The sequence below is a fragment of the Camelina sativa genome, chromosome 11 (genome assembly GCF_030686135.1).
Source record: "Camelina sativa cultivar CO46 ecotype springtype chromosome 11, ASM3068613v1".
Lineage (NCBI taxonomy): Eukaryota > Viridiplantae > Streptophyta > Magnoliopsida > Brassicales > Brassicaceae > Camelina > Camelina sativa.
The window spans coordinates 35,859,762-35,886,566 of NC_141890.1; the positions used below are offsets into that span (position 1 = coordinate 35,859,762).

The following is a 26,805-nucleotide window of genomic DNA, read 5'->3' on the forward strand; positions in this document are numbered from 1 at the left end:
TGATGAGTGGGAGTTACTTGAGTTTAAACATGAATTAACTTTTTTTTCTTTCACTGAATGGATTATATTAAAAAGGAAGAGTTCAGAAAGGTTATAAATTACAAGATAAAAGATAGAATGAAATTACATAGACACAATGATCTTTACATAACCTACAACTAGAAGAGGAAATGATTTTACCGATACATTGTTTAAACCAAAAATATCTTGTCTCGAGACTGATTGAGCTCTCGAAGAACCATAAGGACTTCCCGCATACCAAAGGATGATAACGGGCTTCAACACAAATGGCCATAACAAGAGAATAGAACTTAGCTTTCTCCGCATAAGATGCATCTTTCTCTATAAGTGCTTTGTCAAGGGTCTCTCGGGATGTAACCGTAAAATAATCTAGACCCACTTGAACCTTTCAACGCTACAGAGAACAAGTAATTAAGCTAAAACAAACCTTAATTCTAAATGTTCTAAACCAAGCACAAACCAAAGCTCAATCCCCTAACTAAAAAAGAGATATAGTCTAGGATGAGAAACTTAGCCCAAACAAGAGAAATTACAACCCATACTGGAAAGCTACAGAACTTGAGCAACTGATGATATCAGATTTTAAACGGTTACAATTTGATCAGAGCAAACAGGGGACACAAAAGGAAAGCAGTAGAGAAGATCGAGATACCGAGATAATGAAGATTGGAGATCGGCTTATGCAAAGATTTGTCGATGAAGGAAGAGGAAAGAATCGTCGCTAGAAGAAACCAGAGCCTCCACTTCGCGTATACTCACTAGAAAGAATCAGCGGTCATTAACTGAGCCAAGCCAATATTCCCCTCCGTGAATCGCGAACACCAGCGGCACCCTGAGCACATCAGCAACCAACAGATCCTAAGAAACGAGAACTAACAATCTCGCTAGATCTAAGCCTCCACATCTACAAATCTACTCACCAAAAATCTCCACGCTTTAACAACCGCATGATACAATAACAAGGACTGAAAAACTAAGCAAGAATGTAAAAGAGGTGACCGATGCCGGCGCTATATGAGCCGCCACACGCCGGTCAAAGTTTTAACGGAAGCTTTGAAAAGGAGAGGCGACGAGAGAAAAAAATTAGATTTAGAGAGAGAGAAAAAAATACTTTTTTGATTTAATTGTCCTTTTTAAACATGAGTTAATGAGTTAACTATAAATAAGTATTATAGAATAATAGAATATCTGAAAAATCTTGCATATCAAAAATAATGTGTTTCTATAACATTTAAACAGTTAGTTTGGTTTGTTAATATAAACTCACACGTAATATTTTAAATTTATATTATTTTGGTTTACTTATAGAATCATATGAACTTCTATCTTGTTGACTTTTTTTTTTTAATTTCACTCATCAGTTTAAATTATAATCTTGATTTCATACAAATGATTTTATCTATGAAATTAAATACTATGAGAAATTGTTAGAAATTATCTTATGTAGATATCTCTTTTCTTTTCAAAAATACCATTTTTAGTCATTTTCTATTTTTATACTCTTTTACACAATTACAACGTGTTAAGTTAACTTTTAAAAAAATTAGGTTTGGGTTCTCTATTATATATTTGGAGTATAGTTTTGAGGGCGTATGATTTAATATTTAGAACTTAGGGTTTAGAATTTGTTCAATTTGTATACAGAAAATGGTATTATTGAAAATGGACAATAAGAAAAAGTATTTTAGCAAGAAAGTATAAACAAAAAGACATAAATATTTTGTTCTAATAATATATTTTCTATATTTCATTCTATTTAAGTTTGAGTGCTAGTTTTCATTGTAATGATTTCATCTAATTTTATATTCTAACAAAAATTAATTTTAATTGGACATATTATTTCATTTTTTTTTAGTCTCAAAGAAGATTTTTTTTTAAAATAAGTTCTATCTGTTTCTGAAAACAATTAAACCGAAATAATTATCTATTGGATCAAAATTAAAATATATATATATATATATTTCAGATAAAAGAGATGCAAGATTTTTTTTTTTTTGATAAATAGATGGTACAATAAATTATTGCAAAAAATATAATATAATTAAAAATATATATGTTAAAAATAATCAAACATGTCACTTACTTCGTGTTGTTTATGTCACTCCAGTGGACCGACATGTTCTGTAGAAACTACAAAATTGTATTTCCAATTTTATTAGGCTTTATTCAATCCTTCTTTAATGGATTCCAAGGCCTTGATCGTTTAGGTGAGGCATGCAAATTACCTATGATTTTAATAGATGTCTTTTGCCCATGTATATAGACTTCCTTTTAGACAACCCACAATCCACATCACTAGCTTGTCACTATTAATTTCTTTTGGATTTGGCAAGATCCAAAATGATCCAAGCTAGTGCTGGGATGGTATAAAGATCTAGTTCATCTATATATGTAGCATTTTCATTAGATCGACTATTTTTTTCAATGTAGATAATGTTGTTAATCATTACACCTTTTCTTCTATGCAAAGTTTCAAGACAAAATCAGTAGAGCTTAGTCCTCGGCCCGGATTGAAGTATATCAAATATAGTCTTCTTCCCGCAGTTGATGTTCGAACTCAGACATGTCCCAACTCTTCCAAAGCATAACACTCGGTTAGACTGGTTGCCGACTTCATTTTGTTTAAGAGTATATATTAATCATTATTCTTACACAATGTACCATTTTATCAGATTTTTTTTTAAATAATACTTCCGACTTCCTCTGATTTTTTTAACTTGTCATTTAAGGTTTTTGCACATGAATTAAGAAAATTATTAAATTTTATATTTTGCTCTTTATTAATATATTTTATATTTTTTTTATCGGCCAAAATTTTATAACAAGATAGATAAAACTGGAATATTCACTAAACATCTACATTAAAAATTTAAAACGAGAATTACTATAGAAAAAAAATTAAATCTTAGAACAACAACTAAATAATAACGGAGGAAGTAATACAATTTTGAAGAAAAAAATTGATGATGAAAAAGATAGCTACCAACACCCTCGTACATGCACACCTTCTCTGTCTTTTCTATCCTTTCATTACCTCAAAAGAAGGGAACAAAAATAGGGATTTTGGGGTCGCTATTTAATTATTTATGCTTATTTGTTACTTATTAGGCAAAGGTCACCTCTGCTATTATATCAAACCAAACTAACATTTACTCACCGATCTCTCCTATATCAATCTTTATGCCTCGATAATTACAAGATGATTTTTTTCTATCAAAAAAATGTTCAACTCTATCTATAATTTTTTTTGAATTTCTGTCATTTGCGTTGAATCAAATTTGTTCTTTTCCTTTTTTTTTTTCTTTGTGTTATATGGACGTTGAAGGAGATGGGATGGATAGTCTATATTCCCTGTTAGTAGAAACTTTAAATATTTGTACTTTTATTTTATTTCGGACAATTAACTATGTTGTATTCATACAATTTTTTTTTAAAAAAATTAGTACTAGTATGTTGTAATATGTTGTAAGTTGTATACACGTATGTGTCGAAACTTGAATGTGAACCCGCGTGCCGAAAAGGCTAAAAGAGCTTTCGTAATTAGGTTTAGGGTCCGACTGGTTCAAACGCTGCGGTTGCGGTTGCGGGAGATTGCGGAAGCAGATGATTGCGGTTTCAAGCGTTATTAAGCGTTTTGAATGACTGGTTTAGCGGTTTAAAATTGGTGCGTTTGCGGGAAGTTTACGACTAGTTGACCAGAGGGTGAAATAGCGGTTGGAACATAATAAATGTGAGATATAATATATAAATGTTTAAAAACACAAAAATTTTAATTAAACTTGATTTATAATTTAAATTTATTAAAAAAATACTAAAATAATTATTCAAAAAATAAATAAATTTCATATTGAAATACTTATTCCTTTATGCATTTGGCTTTTCACCAAAAATTTAATCAAGTAATTTGATAAATGACAAAATATATGCTTTAGATCGTAGATCTTTTCTCTTTTCTCTTAGATCGTGGGTCAGTAATTGCATCGGTAGGAATGGTTAAGTGAGAGTTGAGAAGAGTCACTGGTGATTTGTTTTAATATTTTTCACAAATAATCTTGTTTTTTGAAAATTTCTGATGAAATATTATATTTATATAGATTTTTTTGAACTTATGTGCGATGTGTCATTAAATTTACATCAAATTTTCCGGGTTATTGTTAATTGGAATATTATTTTCTTCTAATTGTTTATTTTATAATCTCTGTAATCGTATCCATACTTCATTTTCTCCCATCCTTAATGAATAAAATGGTTAGATATAAAATATAACACAAAAGAATTTCATTATCATTGATTTCTTTTAAGTTTTTTATTAAAAAAAAATTCCAACCGCAATCGCCCGTAACTGCAAACGCTTGCGGAAAACAGCTTTTGGAATTCAGTGGTTTGAAGCGGTTTGGAGTGATTAGGAGCGGTTGGGAGCGTTTTATGTGATTGGTTCCAATCGCTAGCAACCGCTATCACCCACAAACGCAGCGTTAGTAACCTTCGGCTGCAAACATTCTCATGGTTTGTACGCATTTAATCAACTAATCTTTTCGTTCCAATATGACATATTTTCTTATAATAATACAGTTAGGACTGGGCATTTGGGTAACTCGTTCGGGTTTGGGTATTATCCATTCGGGTTTGGGTAAACGGGTTTAGAAAAAATAGAATCCATTGGGTATTTTTAGATATATGGGTTCGGTTCGGTTTGGGTATTATCGGGTTCGGGTCGGTTTGGGTTACAAATTTTAGAACCCGATTAGTACCCGAACTACCGGATACCCGAAAAATATAATTAAAATTAATTAAATTTAAATAAATTTAGTTAAATTTTGACTTATGGGACAAAATATTTTAGATATTTTGATTTTTTTTGATATTTAGGTATAAAACTAAATGAAATATTCAAAATTATAATCATAATTTTGGGGTAATGGCATTATATTAATGATAAATATTATAAATATGTTTATATGTTCGGGTTTAATGGGTATCCAAACAGGTATCGGGTATTATCTGATCCTAACCCGAACCCACGGGTATTAGAAAATAGAACCCAATAGGGTTTTATAGGCAAACTCGTACCCAATCCAAACCTAGTTTTTCGGGTCGGGTTCTGGATTGAATATTCGGGTACGGTTTTTATGTCCAGGCCTAAATACAGTTACACATCTTTCTTCAAGGCCAAGACAAGATATGTATAAAGATTATTGAGGCTGTGAAAACTGAAAAGTCTTAAGTGTGTGTGCTCATACAAATTAGGAATTAGTGGAGTAAGATTGTTTAAATAATTATTCGTATAAACGAATAAGTAAAAGAAAATAAAGAGAGACAAAAAGCTGAAAGGAGAAGGTGGTGAAGAGTGTTCTGACTTGTCACGGACACAACCTTACATACATTAGATTTGTGGTTCCATATGATGACGTGCCCCAGTCACGCCTCCACGTGCACATCATTCCACTCCCCACTTTATTATTAATAAATATATCTAATGTAATTCAAGAAAAAATAACAAAAAATCAAGTTTCTGGACCAATGTATATACGCTCTAAATTTAGACATCGAAATAAAGAGAAAAATTGAAAGATTATGTTCAATCTGTGAACCAATCTCGATGTTAAATTGGTGGATGAACAAAAAGACTAAGGAACGTACAACTCTATCTTGAATAATCAATTTTGGGAGACAATGTTGTTTGTATTTATTTGATTTTGTTCTAAACGACTAAACTCTCTTGGATTATAAAGTTCATATATAATTTTAAAACATGATATGACGATTTTCTTATATAGATGTATATGTTGCCCCACAGTCAAACTGGATCGACATATTGACCCAATCGACTTTTAGATTAGATTTGGGGATCATGTTTTAAAAAACACATTGGTTCATACCAAAGATTAGAGCTCATCAAATTATTACCTTTTCTCTTATGAAATACTATTCTGAATCCGTACCTCCTAACAGTAAAAGTAATTATTAGGTCATAATTTTCATGTTAAAATATAGAAAATTGTAGTACCTCAACCGCTTTTAAATACACGAGAGCTTCACATAACTTCCCCATTCTCTTCTCTCACATTCTCTCTATCTCTCTTTAGAAAAAAATGGATAGAAGTGGTAAAACGTTTGGAGAACAATATTGGTGGAGGTCAAATCCAGCGTTCAAACCGCCCGAAACGCCGTTAGATTCGATGGAGTTTCTCTCACGTACTTGGAGCCCTTCCGCGACCGAAGTTTCTAGAGCGGTCGTCGCTTCTCCTCCTCTGAGCTCTCAACCGCCGCAAATGCGTTTCTCGGAGATACAGAGCGGTTCTTCTGACGTCACTTTGGTCCCGGAGGATGAAGAGAACGGTGTCGTTGCCGGAAACACTTTCTCTTTCGCTTCTTCCGAGACTTCTTTGATGGTCATGGAACGTATCATGGCTCAGTCTGTAAGTATAATATATATTCCTTACAAACCGACGTCGATTTGAAGAGAAGAGATAATAAGAAAATTGTCACAAGAATCATAACTATATGTTTATGTATGTTACTATTATGAAACTTCTATAGTTCTTTTGTTAACACGATTATTTATTTGTAACAGCCGGAGATTTCATCACCACGGACCTCAGGGAGACTATCACATAGCTCTTTCACCGACAGCCCTCCGATCTCTCCCTCGGACATCGACGACTTTAAGGTCAGTTCAATTCTTGAACCGTTTAAAGAAATACTAAACCGGAATCCAAAATCTTACTTACTTAGTTATTCATCAGTCCCTTTCTTTATCAGTGGATTGTTCTGACTTCTGGACCTTTGGTTTGTTAATTATATTGGACTAGAGTGTGAAGAGTTAAAAATTGGGTGGGTTAAATCTATGCCTATGGGATGGGTAAAAAAGCTGGGTCTATAATGCAAATTGGTAAAACACGTTGACAAAAACAAAAAAGGCTGGCTACGTTAGTAGAAGCAGTAGAGTAAGAAAAACAGAGGAACACAAAGCTCAGGCTTTCTCTTCTTCCTAAGCATTTTCACTGTCATTCACTCTAAGTTTAGCAGTATTTGTCTTTTTATTTTATTATCCACTTCTTTTTTTTCTTTCTGTTTTTCTATTTATGGTATTTATATCATTAAATTGACGCATTCGATTTAGTATTTATATAGGAGAAAGAATATAGTTGTGTCAGCATTGATGGTCTAGGACCCAAAGATTGGCTGGCTTATATTCACAAGTCACAACGGTCTATTTCCCACAGCCGTTTCTTTGGGAAAATGAATTAAATATATATACTTTTTTCTTATAATGGTACATGTTATTTTATTTTTCTAGAAAACTTAAATAAGCAAAATTTCGTTACAACCAGGAAAATCAGAAAATTCAATTCCATTTGTTTTCTTAAACAAATAAGTTGAAACTTCAATTAAGTCCAAAAATTTGGTTTTAAGTTTTTAACCTAGAGTAATTTAAAATACTTGTGCAGCAATTCTACCGTATAAGCCCATCCTTTAATGGGCACATACGTGGTCCATCCGCCATCCCAGGCACCGCAGGAGGGTCTAAAACTGTTGGTCGTTGGCTAAAGGACCGGCGAGAGAAGAAGAGAGAGGAGACGCGTGCACAGAACGCACAGCTCCATGCATCTGTCTCCGTAGCTGGTGTGGCTGCCGCGGTTGCTGCTATCGCTGCAGCCACGGCCTCTCAGACAAGTGCCGGAACGGACGAGAAAGTGGCCAAGAATGACTCGGCGGTAGCTTCTGCCGCCACTTTGGTAGCGGCGCAGTGTGTGGAGGCGGCAGAGATTATGGGAGCTGATCGTGAGCACTTGGCCTCCATTGTCAGTTCTGCTGTCAACGTTCGTTCTGCCGGGGATATCATGACTTTGACCGCCGCCGCTGCCACAGGTATGTTTCTTCCATTAAGCAATTATGTCAATAGTGAAATGTTAATAAGTTACTTCAATATGTTGTTACTACATTTTTTAAAAATCTTGATCCCTGTATTTTTAAAAAAATTTCAATTATGAACCATACAGAAGTGTAATAGTTCTTTCATGACCTATGGAATAGCCACTCATTGAAACAACGCTGGCTAGCTATGATTTTTTTTCTTTCTAGGAAGATAAAACTTTTGGCCTAGAACCACTAGGCGACCATGAATTAGTTAAAAGTACTAGTTTCTTGTTAACCTATTTTTGTTATGTGCATAGCTTTAAGGGGAGCTGCGACATTGAAGGCGAGGGCTTTGAAGGAGGTATGGAACATCGCGGCTGTGATTCCAGTAGATAAGGGTATACCAAAAGTAAGTGGTGGTGGTTACAGAGGAGGCGAGTTAGCTCCCGAGGACAATTTCCTCGGGGTTTGCAGTAAAGAATTGCTAGCTAAAGGTTGCGAATTGCTTAAACGCACCCGCAAAGGTTTGTTAATGTCTTTTAATCGTTTCAATTTAGTTCATGCATGTTACGTAGTTCTTGAGTTAATTATTATTATTATTCCATTTGTGTTATTTTTCAGGTGATCTTCATTGGAAAGTTGTTTCGATCTACATAAATAGAACAAAGCAGGTAAACCATATATAGAATTGTACCTTTGTAATTTTAGTTACGTATAGTCCCATAGTTAATGTGTGACCCGACCTTTGTTGTGGAAGCTAAACTAAATATATATATGTTTTTTTTATTTTAATGTGCATTTTATCTTTATTGCGCAGGTAGTGTTGAAGACTAAGAGCAAACATGTTGCTGGGACCATTACAAAGAAGAAAAAGAGTAAGTGAAATAGTGATGCTTTGCTTCATGCTTACTCTTTCTTTGTTTTTTATATTGGGAATCCAATAGATCAAAAGGTCAAAAAGGTACTAACTTTGGAATAGTTTTTGAAGTATAAGAGACTATTAGATCGTAAAGTTAAAGACAGATCCAAACTTTCATGAAAAGATTAATTAATCAGTTAAAAATACTAGTCTTGTTCTCTCTTTTTGTCTTTCAACAAATCACAGCAAAATAAAGGGATATAATGGATTAGTCTAATGGTAACTGCTTTGCACATTTCTTTTTATGTTCACATTAATTAGTCTTAAGTTTTTGGTCTACAACTAAAATAGTTTGTTTCTAAGTAAGTCGCTAATTCAATTTGTGATGTATTGATCTATATATATAGATGTGGTGGTGGAATTGGTCAAGGGATTACCGGCATGGCCTGGTCGGGAATTGCTCGAGGGTGGAGAGAATCTGAGGTATTTCGGGCTTAAGACGTTTGAGAAAAGAGTGATTGAATTCGAGTGCAAAAGCCAAAGGGAATATGATCTTTGGACACAAGGTGTTTCCATGCTTCTTTCCATTGCTTCTGATAGGAAACATAAATGTTGAATAAAGGTATAGTCTTGGCCTCTTGGGGTAAAGTCAGAATAAAAATGGATACTAATGGGGCAATTTGGATTATCTCTCTTTTTTTTTGGTGTTTTTTTTTTTTTTTTTTTTTTTTCTAGCTGGATTCTGGAAGAGATAAGGTGATTAAGCCGTCTATTTTTTCTTTTCTTTTAAAGTAAGGTCATTGTAGTCAAAGAATATGTAAATTACTTCTACTCTCGTTTTGTAAGCTTATGGTGATTGGGAAATCGGACGAAAGTTATGTTTTTGTTTCTTGTGGGGATATTGTGGTATAGAAAATACCGTGTGAACTTCTTTTAATGTTTTTGAAACTTTACTCTTCTAGTCTTGTGAATGTAATCGGGTTAAATTCAGGAGCAAAGATAAAGATGTCACTTAAGTAAAAGAGTTGTACATTATCGTTCATAAGTTTGTAGTGATCTACATAAGCAACAAAAACTGATAATAAATATTGCAAATAGGAAAAGAGTTTATTATTAAAACAGGCATTCCAACAAATGAATCTTCGTATTTAGGCATCGCACATCGGGAGGCATGGAAATAAGTCAATTCGGTACTGTTGCTGACTTATTTACCCTTCAACGAATAAGCCTGGATGTTTGGATACGAGCTAAATGACGTCATCACATGAACCCAAACCTTAATACACCGGTAACCATTTATAAAGAAGATTTAAAAAGGGAATACTAAACCCTAATCATGAACCCAAACAGATTAATACACACTAGATTAGTCCTGGGCATTCGGTTAACCGTTCGGTTTCGATTCGGTTGTATTCGGTTTTGGTTAGTTTGGATATAAGAATATAATAACCATTTGGATATTTTTAAAATTTCGGTTAGGTTCGGTTTCTTTCGGTTCGGTTTCGGTTCGGTTAGTTGAAGAGATAACCATAACTAACATAAATTATATTAAAATTAACCAAATAAACCTAATATAACCAAAAGTAACCAAAAATAACCGAATATAACCAAAATTAACCAAAACTACATTACAAAAATATAAAAGGGGGAAAAATATTGATCCAATTTTACAAAATAGTATTTAACTTATTAAATTCAAATAATAAATTTTAAATATATTAATTATTTAAAGTATTTAATTGTTTTGAATGTAGAAATAATTAATATTTTAAGTTTATTTTATATTTTTGCCTAATATTAAGTATATTATTTTGGGTATAATCTAGGTTTTTGGATATTTCGGTTAACCATTTAATTGTCGGTTCGGTTTGATTCAGTTTCGGTTAGTTTGAACATAGGATTTTACTAACCATTCAGTTATTAGAAGAACTTCGGTTTGGTTTTGGTTTAATTTTTTTTCGGTTCGGTTCGATCGGTTATTTGGTTACCGGTTATTTTGCCCAGCCCTACACTAGAATATTCATAAAAAAAAATAAAAAAAAGAACCTTAAATCTGGTGGAAGCTCCCTTGGCCCAGTGGTTGGCCTAGGGTTCATTAATGCTTCTACACCAGGAGGTCTGGGGTTCGAGCCCCAGGTAATGCGATTTATTAATTGTGCAGATTAATGGAGGCAAATTTACAGACGATTCCCAGTGATGCGCAATTATCGCCGTTCGCCGTGATTCTACATAGAGAAGGAGGTGTCCATCATGAGCATGGAGCAGGAGAGCGAGAGTAAGAGTGTATATAGTGAATCTAATAGGGTCAGAAGGAATTGCCCATGGTATAATCATATGTAATAGTTCTCATAATTTGCGATCAATAATAAATCCAGAGTTTAAAAAAAAACCTTAAATCTGTGTTAACACGGCTTAATTCCTCATTTTATTATTTGTCAACACTCCTAATATTAGAATATTTGACATATAAAATAAAGTTAATTTAACTAAAATTGGGTAAAATAATTAAATTATTAGGAAAAATATGACTTAATTACAGCGTATAAATTACTTATTATGTATTTATAAAGAAGATTTTAAAAGGGAATACTAAACCTTAATCAAGGACTTATAAACCCAAACAGATTAATATACAGTAGATTATTCATAAAAAATAAAAAATTAAACCCTAAATTTGTGCTAACACGGGTTAATTTCTCATTTTATTATTTGTCAACACTCCTAATATTACAATATTTGACATATAAAATAAAGTTAATTTAACTAAAATTGTGTAAAATAATTAAATGATTAGGAAAAATATGACTTAATTACAGCGTATAAATTACTAATTATGTATTTATATTCCTTAATTTTTTTATAATAATTAAAAATCAAAATAGAATCTCAAACACTCGATAAAACAAACTAAATATAGCAAATAAATGGTCATATAATTTACCACGGATAAAAAGTTAATATAAACATTTAGTCGGACAAACGAACCAAAAAAAATTAGTTATTTCCCTATTTGAGTGGGAGTATCAGTTTGAGAGACGAGTGATATGGTTACAATCGTAGGGATAGGATAGTCTTTGTACACGGGAGGAATACCTGAATGCGAAGATAAGTACTCTGAGTACCTTGATCGGAAGATTTGTTTATTGTCTGTGCTCTTTTCGTAAATAACTCATAGGAAAATCAGCCCCTAAAGAAAAACTAATGTTTACTTGGTAACCTCAAACTCTTGAATTTTGATTGGAAGACCCTTGTGACACCCATCTTTGATCTTAACCAATTCAAAGTCATCTCCTTCCAAATAAGCCTTCAAAAACGACACAAGAATTCCACCAACAAATCTCCTCATTGGCCTTCTCTTTTCACCATTCATACACAAACAGTAAAGAATCTTCCCCCTAATCCCTTTTGTATCATCATCAAGCATGTCCAAATGCCCGTAATCCTCCGCAACGAAATGCCACACTGGACTTTGGCATTCCCGGAAGAACTCTTCGTGGTTCACTCCAGGAGGCGCACATGGTGGAAACAGTGAGTTCCGAGAGGTTTCAACAAGCCCCGAACCTATGACAAGTACCGGTATTTTGTCTAGGTCTAATGAGTTTGGTTCATAAGCCAAAACTGGAGGAGGGGTTTGTTGTCCTTTCCATGTTCCATCAACTGGATCTATACCGATCAATGTTGAGATCTTTAGATCCGAGGAGTACCCAAATTTCTTTAGAGCGACCGCAAATGCCGTTTTGCCTCCGCGGCTATGGCCTGAGAGTGCGAACTTTGATAGGTTTGGTATTACTTGTGCTGGAAGAAAGTGGTTAAGTGATCCGACGGATAACCAATGAATAATCTCCGCCGTTGATTTAATCTCATCCATTATGTCCGGTCCGGCGATACTATACAACTGTTAAATATCATCACATAACCAAGAAACTGTATTTTCAAATATATAAAAATATGCAACGTTATGACATTTCGAGCACTCAGATTCTGATGAATTAGTCCAATTGATTGGAGACAAAAACAGGATAAACACGTCAAAAGGACCCATATATTTGCTTGCATCTCTGTTCTTACTTCTTACTTTTCTTCTTGTCTAAGGTTTATATACGTATCAACAAATTTATTTAGTATATATATGATTTTGGATTCAACTAGAATCTCTCTATACATGGACCTACTTAAAATTACATAAAATTTTCTTTCTAACTATATACATTATTAGAATATGTGACTCACACCTAACTAACTATGCACACACACTATAATCAAAACTAAGAAGAAAATCTAGTGGCTAATTAATTCTTGAAACAGTGTGATTAATTTTAAAATTTATAATTGAACCTGAGGAGCGATGAGGATGAAGCCATGAGAAGAGACGTGCGACATAAGCTGAGAATAAAAGGAGTTGTAGATAAGGTAACCATGGAGGAGCATCAGCACCGGGTATTCTCCTTCCTCCACTGGCGTCGCCACCAACAGCTGTTTTGGCGGAGATGGCGTCGTTTTGCAGCAGCGAGATGATGAGTCCAAGGTTAATAGATCTGTTTTGTATTTGCCATCTTCAAAGGCGTTTCTTGATGAAGAAGATGACATTTTTCTTTTTGTTTCTTTCTTAGTTTATTCTCTTTTTTTTTCGTGGGTAGATGAGAATGAGGTTAGTTGGAGATATTATTATTATAGGGAGAGAAAAAAGTTACGAACTAACAAAAGACTAGTTGTAGACTATAAAGACTAGTAATTCATGTAAAAGACAGAAAAAGCTTTTGCTTAAGAAAAAGAAACAGAGTAAAATGACACTGCAAAATTTTTTCGTAAATAAATGGTGTATATATATCTGAATTTATATAAAATATCATTATTTTTCTAAATTGTGCAGTAAAATATGTGGTTTTAGCAAAAAAAATCATATGTATATTATCTCTAAAATTACACACTCTAACAAAGTAACTCTAACTTCTATGATTGAAAATGGAAACCGAAAATAAAATTCCTCCAATACACAGAGGTTTTCTTCTGTTTAATCTAAATTTTTTTATTCTTTCAGTTTCTATATATTACTATTTTAAAACTTTCAAACCAAGTCACATCCTATATATTAGATTTTTTTTTGGGATTTTTTAAACAGATTTAAATTCAAGAAAATTAACTAAAAATATTTCCACTGTTTCACATAGAGCGTTGTTCTAGTATTATTTACGTTTGAAAATAAGTGTTGTTTTAGATATTCAGTGTTAAGTTTAGTTTCGATATAAACCTCAGATCCATTGAAGAATATATCAAGAAACAATTAATATTTAAAAGGTATAAGAAAATTTTAATATGGTTTCTTAATTTGTATGAAAAGTTAAATTAAGATCATCTCCCACCCACCCACCTCTATATTTATTAATCCCACCCACCTCTACATATTTTGGAGTAAAAATTGCATCTATTATAGAATTGGTCTATTCTATTCTAAAGGGTAAAATAATGACATACATTGAAAATGGTGTAATTGTGGATACTGAACATTTATTTATCATGACATGAAGAAATATTAGAATTTCTTGAATCTAGAATTAACTAAAAATAGGGGAAAACCAAAATATTGCGAATTAGAATGGACCATATACGTGGCTAACATCGAATGGAGAAATTATCTTATATCAACTCTGATGAGTTTCTGAGATCATCTCCAATGTATTTCACTATTTTTATTTCTATAATAGAATTAAATTTTACTGAAATCTACCTATATTCTCACCTCTAAAATAGAGTGTTATTTTTTCTTTCTATATATGAAAGAACTCTATTTTTTCCTCTCTCTATATATATATATATAAATTTAGCAATTTTTATTTTAAAAATGAAAATAAATGTCGGTTGGAGCAAATTTGCTTCAACAATAAAGATTACAATATTTTTCTCTAAGGTAAATATAGAGATGAATTGGAGATGCTCTCAATTAATGGCTCTTGAGGTACGTTAATTTCAATTAGATTTTGGCAAAATCGTGATGATTGGGATCTAAGAAATGGATGAGTTTTTTTTTTCTGGAATTTACCCTTTTTTTGCCAAATTTGGGAATTGAATGAAAATATTTTTTTTCTATTGAGATTTGTTTTTTTTTTCCCTAGCTAGAGTTATTCTCACTTTGTAAGCTATGGTGGTGATTTGGGAAATCGGACGAAATTTATGTTTTTTTTTCTCTTCTTCTTCTGGAGTGATTGTGGTATAGAAAATACTGTGGGGACTTCTTTTAAAGTTTTTGAAACTTCACTCTTCTACTCTTCTGAATGTAATCCATGAGCAAAGAGGTCACTTAAGTAAAGAGTTGTACATCATAAGTTTGTAAACTACATATAAGTTACAAAAGCTGATAATATTGAAATAGGAAAAGCAGCCCCTAAAGAGAAACTTATTTATATGGTAACCTCAAACTCTTGAATTTCAACTGGAACACCCTCGTGACACCCATCTTTGATCTTAACCAATTCAAATTTATCTCCTTCCAAATAAGCCTTCAAAAACGACACAACGATTCCACCAACAAATCTCCTCATTGGTCTTCTCTCTTCACCATTCTTACACAAACAGTAAGAACTCTTTCCTCTAATCCCTTTTGTATCATCATCAAGCATGTCCAAATGCCCGTAATCCTTTGCGACGAAATGCCATGCTGGACTTTGACATTCCCGGAAGAACTCTCGGTGGTTCACTCCGGGAGGCGCGCAAGGAGGGAACAACGGGTTTCGAGCGGTTTCACCAAGCCCCGAACCTATGACAAGTACCGGCATTTTGTCTAGGTCAAATGAGTTTGGTTCATAAGCTAAAACTGGAGGAGGGGTTTGTTGTCCTTTCCCTGTTCCATCAACTGGATCTATACCGATCAATGTTGAGATCTTTAGATCCGAGGAGTACCCAAATTTCTTTAGAGCGACCGCAAACGCGGTTTTGCCTCCGCGGCTATGGCCTGAGAGTGCGAACTTGGATAAGTTTAGTATTACTTGTGCTGGAAGAAAGTGGTTAAGTCCTATTGATAACCAATCAATAATCTCCGCCGTTGATTTAATCTCGTCCATTGTGTCCGGTCCGGCTACACTATATAACTGTTGAATTTCACATAACCAATGTATTTTATTTACAACTACAAGTGCATCATTATGATTCTAATGAATTGAACCAATTTATTTAGTGACAAAAACAGAGTAAACACATCAAGTGGACCCATCCATTTGTATCTTTCTTCTTAGTTTTCTTATTGTCTAAGGTTTTTATAAAGGCCAAACAATAAATAAAAGTTTCAGACAAAGAAAACTCAGTTAAACGTGGCATTATGTGTTCCATTCAGCTGCATTTTACTTACATCTTGGTTAAATCCTAAGTCCTAAATTCATCAACAAATGTATAATTGATGATTTTGATTTTCAATTAAAATCTCTCATTACATGGACCTACTTACACCTAGGTAGTGTGAATTTATGTTTTATTTTTTGTACTATACACTGTTAGAAACATATGATTCACACCTAGCTAACTAAACACACTATAGTCAAAAAAAAACTAATAAGAAAATTTAGTAACTAAATTAAATCTTTTAATTAATGTAATTAAATATGAAATATAAAATTGAACCTGAGGAGCGATGAGGATGAAGCCATGAGAAGAGACATGCACCATAAGCTGAGAATAAAAGGAGTTGTAGAGAAGGTAACCATGGAGTAGCATCACAACCGGATATTCTCCTTCCTCCACCGGCGTCGCCACCAACAGCTGCTTTGGCGGAGACGGCGAAGCTCGAGAAGACGGCATCGTTTTGCAGCAGCGAGATGATGAGTCCACGGTTAAGAGATCTGTTTTGTATTTGCCATCTTCAAAGGCGTTTCTTGATGAAGAAGAGGACATTTTTTTTTGTTTCTTTTTTTTTCTTTCGTGGGTAGAGAATGAGGTGAGTTGGAGATATTATTATAGGGAGAAAAAAAGTTACGAACTATATATATGGCCATGACTCGTGTAGTAGTTAAAGTAAAAGACAGAAAATGTTTTTGGTTAAGGAAAAGAAACAGTGTAATTTTGGGTAAATGGTGTATATAATTAATTAATATATATATATATATATATATATCTACTAATTAACTGCATTTATATAAAATATTGTAAGCGAAAATATCATATGCATATTATCTTCAAAATACGATATTTAACACAAAAACTGTTGGGGAGGTATTGGTTTAGGATTTAGAAAGAATTTTAATGACTTTATGTTCTTGCTGATTGTTAGAATCATAGAAAATTGAAAGTTAAAAATGAAGGATTCTAAGAGATTGTTTAGGAAGTTTTTTAAAATCTTGATGATTTGTTTTTTTTAATATTGTAAAATCTTTCTATTTGATGAAAGAGTTCATGACTTTTGTTACGAAGGAAATGATATAAAATCCTAAACCAATAACATAAAATTTGAATTCATTAACAATCCAAGATTCTTTTGTTTTACTTGAATAACATAAAACTTTTAATGACTTTATAAAACTCTTAATCCAATAACACTAGATTTATCAAGATTTTAGATAACTTTTTACAAATCGACAACCAATAACAACAAATTTTTAAAGAGTTTTTAAAAGTCTTGATTGAATAACAACATATTTTACCTAACTTTTAAAGTCATTAAAATTCTTTCTAAATCCTAAACCAATACCTCCCCCTTAACTTCTATGGTTGAAAAAGAAAACCCCAAATAAAATTTCCTTCAATACATATAATTTTTTTTTCTGTTCAAACTAAATTTATATTCATTGTTTTTGTTTTTTTTTTCAGTTTCTATTTCTCATTATTTAAAATTTTCAAACCAAGTCACATCCTATATGTGAAATTGTTTTTTTGGGAATTTTTAGACAGACTTAAATTCAAGAAAATTAATTGGAAATAGTTTATTCGTTTACAAAGAGTGTTATTCTAGCACTTTTTTACGTTTCAAAATAAGTATTGTATTAAATTTCCAATGTAAAAATTAGTATATATATATATATATTTAATCTCAGAGCAATTAAATAATATCAATTATAAATATCAATAGTTAATTTAAATTTAGAAAGATTAAGAGAAGTTTAATACTTGTTTTAATTTGTTTTTTGCCATTGTTGTTGCTAGGCAAAAATTTAAAAGACTGGACTTTATAGTTTTCCGGTCCCTGGTTTTTTTTTCTAGATTAGTTTTTTTTATTTCTAAAATGAACTTTAGTTTTGTATTACACGGTCTAAGATTTTCTTTTCGTTTTACGTTTTAGTAATATATTTTTTTTAACCAAACATTAAATTAAAATAGAACTCTAAAGTTAGTTGTCCAAACAGAAGGAAAATAGTTTACAAATTAAATTTGAGAGATCTTGAAGAGTTTTAGTAATATTTTGGGTCAAATATATCCAAAATTTCTAAAATGCAAAATTTAAGGCAGATGAGAAAATATGAACCTCATATGAAATCTAATACTATCGTAGAAGAAACGAGCCAATGTGTTTTTTTTTTGGCCTCATTCATGATTAATTGTGGATCCTAAACATTTTATTTACCATGTAGAAATATCAGAATTTTTAGAACCAGAATTAATTAAAAAAAATATAGGGAAAACCAAAATAATACGAATCAGAATCGACCGTACACGTGACTACCATCGAACAGTGAAAATGGTCTTTTATATGTTTACCTTCATCATCATTCTGATGAGTCTCAGAAATCGAAGCATTCACACAACACAAACGAAGATCAGTGATGGCTCTTGAGGTACGTTAATTTGATTTAGATTTTGGCAGAATCGTGATGATTCGGAGCTGAGAATTGATAATTTTCTGGATTCTTACCTTTTTTTGCTGCTTAATTTGGGAATCGAAATGAAATTTTATTTTTCTATTGAGATTTGTTAAAAGAGGGTGAAAAGGGTTTGAATGCAGGCATGGTTTATGGATGATAGCAATGAAGATCAGAGACTTCCTCATCATCGTAACCCCAAAGAGTTTGTCTCCTTGGATTACTTGTCAGGTTTCTTTCTTTCTCTCTTTAAGTGACTCTTACTTTTTATAACCATGAGTTTGTGTCTGGTTTGGATAAATTTGTGTGTGTGTGTGTGTGTTTCATGTATTATTGTATTAGAGTTGTGATTCTACAAGATACACAATATAGTAGTTGTGTTGTACACAAAATTAAAATTAAAGGAAGTTTATTAAGAGAAGCATAAATCATAAACTTAGTCTGCAAATTTCACTTATAGTAATTGTGTTGTGTTTTGTAGAGTTGGGAGTGTTGTACTGGAAGTTGAACCCTGAGAACTACGAGAATGATTCGGAGCTTGGCAAGATTAGAGAAGAAAGGGGTTACGATTACATGGTACCCGGATTTATCTCTTTCTAATGATCACTTTTAAACTTAGGATCACTCATGCTCATCATTAATGGTTATTGATGCTTCACTTCTTTTTTACTTGTCCCATATCGTTGAATGTTAATCTAATGAGGGTAGTAGTAGTACTCAAACCTTAGAAAGCCAGCTTATGAAGATAGAAGGCTTGTCTCTTTTGTGTAATTAAATATAGGATTTGCTGCGGATTAGGTCTTACTTGTGCCCACCACAATGAGTTAAGTTGCTATCAATGTTTCAATTTCTTTACTTGTTTATCTCATAAAACAAACAAATACTAGGACATTAGGGCTAGATAATCTTTATAACCATGAATGTTGTAGTTAAACCTTATAAAACCAGGTTAAGGATCTAAGCTAGCTACTAATCCTATTGTTAGACAAAATACCATTCCAAATCTATGTACATGCTTATATTGTGGCTTCTTCTATGTAGCAAATCTAAGGGATCATTTGTATTGTGTTTGGCGTTGTGTAACTCATGAGCTAATATTATTTCTCACAAGCAAAACGTTTTCGTTAATTAATTTCCATTTTAGGATTTACTGGATTTGTGTCCCGAGAAAGTCAGCAACTACGAAGAGAAGCTGAGGAACTTTTTCACAGAACACATTCACAAGGATGAAGAGATTCGGTACTGCCTAGCCGGAAGTGGCTACTTTGATGTTAGGGACAAGGATGACCGTTGGATCCGAATCTGGATGCAACCGGGAGATCTCATTGTCCTTCCAGCCGGAATCTACCACAGGTTCACTCTCGACACCAGCAACTACATCAAGGTACAAAATCCAATCTCAATCTCTGTACTAATTCATACGAAAAAAACTGATGACATATTATGTTAAAATGTTTGATTGTTGGATTTTTGATGGTGGTGGTTTGGTTTTGCAGCTAATGAGGCTGTTCGTGGGAGAACCGGTTTGGACAGCATACAACCGGCCACAGGAAGAACATCCAGTTAGGAAACAGTATACAAAGGGCTTAACCCACAAGTTTGGAGAAGCCATTAAAGCTCATTAAGAGGTTTAATATGTGCTTGTTGTGTAGTTGTATGTATTGTGTACTCCTTTGCAGTAAAACAGAGTCTCCTTCCGTATAGTTGTGCTTGTTGTAACATACTCTTTGCAATGTCTGCTTTTATACCTAAAACAGAGTATTTCTTTAATATTAAATTTTAAATATTTTATTTACATTTTAAATCATGTTCAAGCTCTCAGAAATAATACATTGGTAGAATTAATTCTTGTGAAGGTAACCGAAAAATTCCGTGGGTGTCTTTGGTAAAAAACTATGCAAGTCTAAAAGGAACGAAGACTTAGGGTCAAGGACTTAGAGGTTTCAGTTAAGAAGCATGGTGGTACTTTTAGCTAAAAAGCATGTGTAAGCTGCATGGAAACGGAAGCGAGTACGTGGAAACGGAAACGTTTGGAAGCGAGGAATCAAATTTTTCTAAAAAACTAGGAATTAAAAAACTAGGAAACATGTACGTGTTGGAAGCGTATATGTATAATATATATATATATACCAAACATAATAAACAACAAAATGCAAAACATTATTTGAACATAAAATACAAAAGACACTTTATCGTTTGTATTATGCAAATTGGGTGATTTATAGTCTATCTATGTAATATAATAATGTTTGTTTTGGCCACGCAGAAGAACAAAAAGTAGGAAACATAATTGAACTTTTATTACATAATTGAACTAAGAAAAAAAGCCAAACGTGGAAAATATATGAAAAAGCATTCAACTAGATGAGCCTCAGTGGTTAAACAAAGTTGGGCCTCAAATTTAAAGCAAAAAAAAAAACACCACGTAGGTCGTCTTCTTCGTTTAGATCTGTCTAAAACAGAAAGAAACCACGATTCCGGATATGTCAACTCACAATTTCAACTCAGAATCGTACGCTCCCACGACGTTTCCAACCATCACTTTATAGGAATCATGCTTCCCTTGCGATTCCAAGCGGTTCCGGACGTTTCCGTTTCCGATTTCAGAGCGGGAATCAGAGCATCTCGGACGATTCCGTGTAACGTAGGAGCAAAATTGTTCCTTCGTATAGATTTCTTGGTCCCTAGATTTCTTAGTACAGTAAAACCTCTATAAATTAATACTTTATAAATTAATAAACACTATAAATTGATAAATTTTGATGGTCCCAAGTCGGGCCAGTATAAAAATTAACAATATTCGATAAGATAATAAGATAATAATTTTTTTGAAATCTCCATGTAAAATCTGGTCCCAATAATATCATAAATTAATAATCTTGTAAAAATATATATATATATATACTGATATAATAGTTTATGTTTCTCCTAAAGCTCATTTCTATAGAACAATTGTAAAGTTGTATTTTCAAACTATAATGATTTCTCTAAAATATTTTATAACATGTCTTACAAATAATTAAATTTTAAAGTTTTAATTTTTAGATATGCATCATTTACAATTTGATAATTTGATAGATAATTAAAATAGGAGAATTGATATTATCATTCATAGATTTGAATTTATGTATGTCATGTGTATCAGTCAATTTGTCTATAGTATTTGTAATTTGTTGTCAATAATGTTTTCTAAATATTACAATTTCAATTCCTAAACCATAAAATTTATAACATCCGAAATTTTAATCTTATTTTGCTATAATTGTTCCAATTCATAATTTTAAAAAATTTAAACAATTAAAAATATATCTATAAATTAATAATTATTAATTTACACTATAAAATAATAATTATTAATTTATAGATAAATTGATATCACTATAAATTAATAAAATGTCTTGGTTCCAACATTATTAATTTATAGAGGTTTTACTGTATGTGGTTCAGGTTTTATATCCGCTTATATACTCTATCGGTTTCATAATATAAGATGTTTAAAAGATTTTTTTTGGTTTCATAATATAAATGTTTTCAATTTTGGAAACCTTCAAATTAAATTTATATTTTTTAATGCAGTATTATTTGTAATTGGTTAAATTTTTTTAAAGTATACATTTTTTTGGTATGTGTGCTTTAAACCAACACATATTAAATTTAAAAAATGGAAGGAGTATTACATAAGAGCGTGATGAGAGGTTTGTATTGAAATAAATAATTACTGTAGGTAGAAATAAATAACACTGTAGGTAGAAATAAATAACACTGACACTATCCAAATGGTCTAAGAAATGTTTCTTTTTTAAGTTGGTGTGGTTAGGTCCTGCTTAACCGTTTGATTTGGTGTGGTTGGGTACGGTGTCCCCCTCCCCCACCCTATTCAATGGAATGGAGAGTATAAGTCAAAGTCTCAAGGGATTCTCTTTTTTTCTACACAAATCTTTCTAAGGGTTCCACCAAAATCCCATCATTCTGACTTTAAAATAAACAAACAAACCACGTAACGTAATCTGTATGCATCCATGATTAACGTGTCAGGTGCGAAACGTAACGTAATTGTAAACGATGAAGCAATTACTCAATCAATTTGTAAGGGATTTTTGCCAGATTTGCTACATTTTGCTAATTTTTTTTTTTCAATGCCACATTTACAAAACATATAAGAAAATGCCATAATCTACCTTTATGGCATGGTGTTGATTGATGATATTGCCCTCTGCGTGTGTAACGAATGATAAGGTGGCGGAAAATTTTTCTGTTTGGTCATACGATTTGGGGACATGTGACATGACAGACATTTATTGTGGACAAAAAGGTGTGTGTTGGAAGGTGAGAGACAAATTGTCTTTATGTTTTAGATCTGAGTTTTGTTTTGGGTTTACGGTTGTGTTAGAGAAAGCTAATGAGTTGTGGTTGGTGGACAAACTAAAAACACGAAACGGGGAGACAGCGAAAACAGGTAATGTCCGTCCGCCATTAAGGGTGATGGTTGTAGTAAATTTTGTTTTCAGCACAAAGTTTAAAGCTTTTATTGCGTGTGTAAGCTATACTTATATAAAGGGGAAAATTCAAACTTTTTTGTCGTAGGTTGTTAAACGACTTAATGGAAGAAACGGTGTGTGTTTATCGTGGTGAGTGGAAGTGTTCTGAGAGTGGGGTGTGGAAATTTGTACCGCAACAGAGCGAAATGGCAAGGTGTCTCTCCATTGAGAAACTGAAAAGTATACGCGAGCTGACTTCTGCAGTAGAGGCTATATTCCATCTAAACCCGAAGGATAGCGCCGTCGTTATGAGTTCATGGTACCCAGGTGAACCTTCGGTATTCACGGCAGACAAAATCCCACCGGTGTCAATCTGTAGTGAGGTGGAATTCGCCCAGTTCAAAAAGAGACGGACTTTAGACGGAGGAAGGAATTTGTACGTAAACGTCACCACTCTTATTAATGACGGAAATATTGCGGTGGCTGGTCAGATGGTTTTACCCACCCAGGAATCTGTTGCGTCGGATGCACAATTGTTACCTGATGTTGAGGATGATGTATTGGTGGCTCATGCTGAGGAAGTAGAAGTTTTTTACCGAAACATATGGAAGAATAACAATGTGAACAAGGAATTGAATCCGATAGGAAGTGGACATCTAAACAGGAAACTGAAGAGGACAACGGTGGACCACTTTGTGGATGAAGATGCAAACCTGGTGGTGGGTAAGAGGACAAGATGCAGTGGAAAGAGCCTGTCAAAAGAGGTGGAGGACAACTTAAGAGAATTTGGATCGGTAGACATAAACAATGGCTTTTCGGTGGACAAAGTTTATGACTCATCTTTGAAGGACAATATGGGAGAATCTAGTTTGATAGACAAAAACAATGGCTCATCATTGATGGACAACATGTATGATTCATCGTTGATGGACAACATTCCTCCGAGTGTGGTGTACGAAACATCAATTGAAGTCGTCGATTTAAATTTGCAGAACTCTATTATCTCTATGAATTCTCAGGTTGCTGAGAATACCGTGTCCGGGATTGTGGAAAATTCACAGGAAGACTTGTCACCCGAAAATGAGTGGAGCGAAGAGGAGGAGGAAGATTATGATTTCGATGAATGGACAAAAAGGATAAATAATGACTATCCGTTAGATTGGAATCTTTTCAAAGGTGTGGGAGGGTGGAATATGGGTGTTGGTAATGTTTTGGGCGAAAATGTTGACAACCTTGGTTGTAATGGTGTATTAGAGGAGTCTAGAGAGCCAGATTTAGATGCTAGCCCCGTTGATCCAACTGCTGATGATCTGCCTGTTATTCGATTATGTGAAGATATACCAGTTGGTGATGATGCATTTACACTTACATTAGTTGTCGATGAAGATCGCCATTTCTTGGAAGGGACTGGTGTTATAGATGGGGCGGACCCATTATTGTTGGAAGATGCACCACCATTTCATGATAATATGCGAGGTGCACCAAGTGAAGAGAGGAACATGGACCTCAAGCTCGAAGGATATGCAATTTATGTTGGGCGAGTATTTGATAATAAGAAGGAACTACGGAAGACTTTGGCTGTTTATGCTTTGAAAAGGCTTTTCACATTCAGAATTGGGAAGTCTGACCCAGGGAGGGTTATTGTTACTTGCATAGATAAGAATTGTGGTTGGCGGATCTATGCAACTACACATCCCAATTCCAAAAGTTTGGAAATAAAAACAGTAACGTTGAAACACAACTGTGATGTTTCATGCAGGTCTAGATATGGTGAGAAGGCATCAACTCAGATATTAGCAGAATTGTTGCAGTCGAAATTTGCTGATGGGAAAAAAGGTTCAAGGGCTTGTGAATTGCCTAGTATGGTTTTGGAAGAGCTCAATGTTACTATAAGTTATATGAAAGCTTGGAATGCATAGGAACTTGCTATTGAGGCTGCTCGTGGTAATGAGGAAGACAACTATTGGTTTTTGGCCACTTATTTCCACTTGGTGAAGCAAACCAATTCGGGTACAATTAGCGATATGCACACAACCGTCGACAAGAAGTCGGGTAAAACCTTGTTTAAATATCTGTTCTTCGCTTTTGGGGCTTCCATCGCTGGTTATAAGCATTTGCGAAAGGTTATAGTGATAGATGGGACGTCAATGAAAGGCAAGTATAAAGGATGTTTGGTGGCAGCTAGTGGACAAGATGGGAATATACAGATATATCCTCTTCTATTTGGCGTTGTTGAGAAAGAGAATGATGCTGGTTGGACATGCTTTTTCAGAAACCTGCAAAAGTTTGTTCCTGATGAGAAAGACCTTGTTTTTGTTTCTGACCGACATACAACTATTTATTCTGCCCTTGCGAAAGTTTACCCACTTGCCCACCATGCTACTTGTACAGTCCACCTGTTCCGAAATGTGAAGCATAATTTTGGTTGCGAAGTACTAGCTGGAGTAGTTTCAAAAGCTGCACGAGCGTATACCATAGGTGATTTTCGGTATTGCTGGAGAGAAACCGAGCATCGTAATCAGAAGTGTGCGGAATATCTTATGGAAATTGGTTTTCCACATTGGACACTTTCCCACTTCCCTGGAATGTGGTACAATATAACGAGTAGCAACATCTCAGAGTCACTAAACGCAGCCATGAAAAAGGTTGTTGACTATCCGATAGTTTCAATGGTTGAATTCTTAAGAGCCATGTTAATGAGGTGGTTCTGGTGTAGGAGGACATTAGCAGGTAAAACAAAGAGTAAGTGTACTCCAGAAATTGAAGATTTGTTAATAGACCATCTAAAAGAGTCAAAAGACTGTGGTGTGTTATCTGTTAGTAACTGGATATACCAAGTTAACGATGGCAATGGCTGTGTTTTCACTGTTGATTTGGAGAAAAAAACATGTACGTGTAGGGTTTTTGATGTCCTAAAAATTCCCTGTTGTCATGCTTTGTCTGCTAGTCGGGTTAGACATGTGGACGAGTACTCACTTATCAATGAGTGATACTTTGTTAGAGCATGAATGAAAAAGTATGAAGGCCTCATTATGCTAGTCCCAAATGAGAAAGATTCAGACTTTCCGGAAGAGGTTGCTGGTGGTGATGTAAATCCACCAAGGACCTCTTGGGGTGGTGGGAGGCCAAAGAAAAAACATATTCCATCGAAAGGAGAAGTCCACCACGTGAGTATGCTTATAACTTTCCAATGTCCCTTTCTAATGTCAAATGAATACCAAATAATCATTTTGCATTGTATGTTTTGCATTGTATGTTTCAGAAAAAGAAAAGAGTCACGTAGTGTGGAAGATGTTTCGGCAGTGGGCACAACAGGAAGACATGCTCCATGCTGATGTGAAAGAGTTGTTTAGGTTTATGTGTTTTTTGAAACTTATAAGGGAGGTGTTGGAAGATATCGTAATTTTTTGTGGACGTGTTGGATATCCTCATTAATGGACAACATTACCTCTTACAATTGTAGTTGTTGTCTCTATCATATATTTTGTTAGAGGTCCATTTATCCTCTTTAATGGACAACATTACCTCTTACGATTTTAGTTGTCTGTTGCATATACTTTGTTTCTTTGATCCACTTATCCTCATTTACTTATTTTGGTCCACTACAGTCAGAGCAAAAGTAGATTACATATGCCTCACAAAGAAATTATAGTTGTCCTCGGTTAGTCAAAATATATAGTTGTCCACTATTCATTTTGTCCACTAAATGTATCATTTTAAAGAATACCAAATTGTCTACTAGGGAAGGAAAATCTAAAGTTGTCTACTAAACGCAGGAAAAATTGTCTACTAGCATAAAGTTGTCTACTAA

General features: G+C 33.5%; 4 protein-coding genes and 1 pseudogene across 5 annotated transcripts; 3 read left to right on the forward strand and 2 right to left on the reverse strand.

Moving 5' to 3' along the window:
• Positions 1–5,778: 5,778 nt before the first annotated feature.
• Positions 5,779–9,762, forward strand: LOC104725069 (VAN3-binding protein). Its single transcript, XM_010443671.2, has 7 exons — positions 5,779–6,440; positions 6,596–6,691; positions 7,473–7,893; positions 8,199–8,405; positions 8,503–8,552; positions 8,699–8,756; positions 9,148–9,762. The coding sequence occupies exons 1-7, from the start codon at positions 6,114–6,116 to the stop codon at positions 9,354–9,356; spliced, it is 1,368 nt and encodes a 455-aa protein (XP_010441973.1). The 5' UTR covers positions 5,779–6,113; the 3' UTR covers positions 9,357–9,762.
• A 1,890-nt stretch (positions 9,763–11,652) lies between these two features.
• Positions 11,653–13,424, reverse strand: LOC104725071 (chlorophyllase-2-like). Of its 2 annotated transcripts, none has more exons than XM_010443675.3 (2): positions 13,076–13,424; positions 11,653–12,635 (listed from the first exon to the last, which is right to left on the reverse strand). In XM_010443675.3, exons 1-2 carry the CDS (start codon positions 13,325–13,327, stop codon positions 11,946–11,948), a joined length of 942 nt encoding a protein of 313 aa, XP_010441977.1. In that variant the 5' UTR covers positions 13,328–13,424; the 3' UTR covers positions 11,653–11,945. The 2 variants fall into 2 exon arrangements, with proteins under 2 accessions (XP_010441977.1, XP_087331714.1); XM_087475588.1 differs by having other exon boundaries at positions 11,653–12,627; positions 13,076–13,379.
• Positions 13,425–15,019: 1,595 nt separating this feature from the next.
• Positions 15,020–16,682, reverse strand: LOC104725070 (chlorophyllase-2). Its single transcript, XM_087471306.1, has 2 exons — positions 16,349–16,682; positions 15,020–15,822 (listed from the first exon to the last, which is right to left on the reverse strand). The coding sequence occupies exons 1-2, from the start codon at positions 16,616–16,618 to the stop codon at positions 15,136–15,138; spliced, it is 957 nt and encodes a 318-aa protein (XP_087327432.1). The 5' UTR covers positions 16,619–16,682; the 3' UTR covers positions 15,020–15,135.
• Positions 16,683–18,316: 1,634 nt separating this feature from the next.
• On the forward strand, positions 18,317–20,320 carry LOC104725072 (acireductone dioxygenase 4). Its single transcript, XM_010443676.3, has 5 exons — positions 18,317–18,492; positions 18,660–18,747; positions 18,998–19,092; positions 19,661–19,900; positions 20,013–20,320. The coding sequence occupies exons 1-5, from the start codon at positions 18,481–18,483 to the stop codon at positions 20,139–20,141; spliced, it is 564 nt and encodes a 187-aa protein (XP_010441978.1). The 5' UTR covers positions 18,317–18,480; the 3' UTR covers positions 20,142–20,320.
• Positions 20,321–23,116: 2,796 nt separating this feature from the next.
• On the forward strand, positions 23,117–26,429 carry LOC147934863 (uncharacterized; annotated as a pseudogene).
• The last annotated feature ends 376 nt before the right edge of the window (positions 26,430–26,805 follow it).

Excerpts from the sequence above, each read along its gene's own strand:
- LOC104725070 (XM_087471306.1), bottom strand. The coding sequence starts at position 16,618 with ATGTCCTCTTCTTCATCAAGAAACGCCTTTGAAGATGGCAAATACAAA. Across the intron at positions 15,823-16,348 it reads TCATCCTCATCGCTCCTCAG|TTATATAGTGTAGCCGGACC; the intron begins GTTCAATTTTAT and ends GAAATTCAACAG.
- LOC104725072 (XM_010443676.3), top strand. Across the intron at positions 18,748-18,997 it reads CTCCTTGGATTACTTGTCAG|AGTTGGGAGTGTTGTACTGG; the intron begins GTTTCTTTCTTT and ends TGTGTTTTGTAG. Across the intron at positions 19,901-20,012 it reads ACACCAGCAACTACATCAAG|CTAATGAGGCTGTTCGTGGG; the intron begins GTACAAAATCCA and ends TTGGTTTTGCAG.
- LOC104725071 (XM_010443675.3), bottom strand. The coding sequence starts at position 13,327 with ATGTCATCTTCTTCATCAAGAAACGCCTTTGAAGATGGCAAATACAAA. Across the intron at positions 12,636-13,075 it reads TCATCCTCATCGCTCCTCAG|TTGTATAGTATCGCCGGACC; the intron begins GTTCAATTATAA and ends GATATTTAACAG.
- LOC104725069 (XM_010443671.2), top strand. The coding sequence starts at position 6,114 with ATGGATAGAAGTGGTAAAACGTTTGGAGAACAATATTGGTGGAGGTCA. Across the intron at positions 8,406-8,502 it reads GCTTAAACGCACCCGCAAAG|GTGATCTTCATTGGAAAGTT; the intron begins GTTTGTTAATGT and ends GTTATTTTTCAG. Across the intron at positions 8,757-9,147 it reads CATTACAAAGAAGAAAAAGA|ATGTGGTGGTGGAATTGGTC; the intron begins GTAAGTGAAATA and ends CTATATATATAG.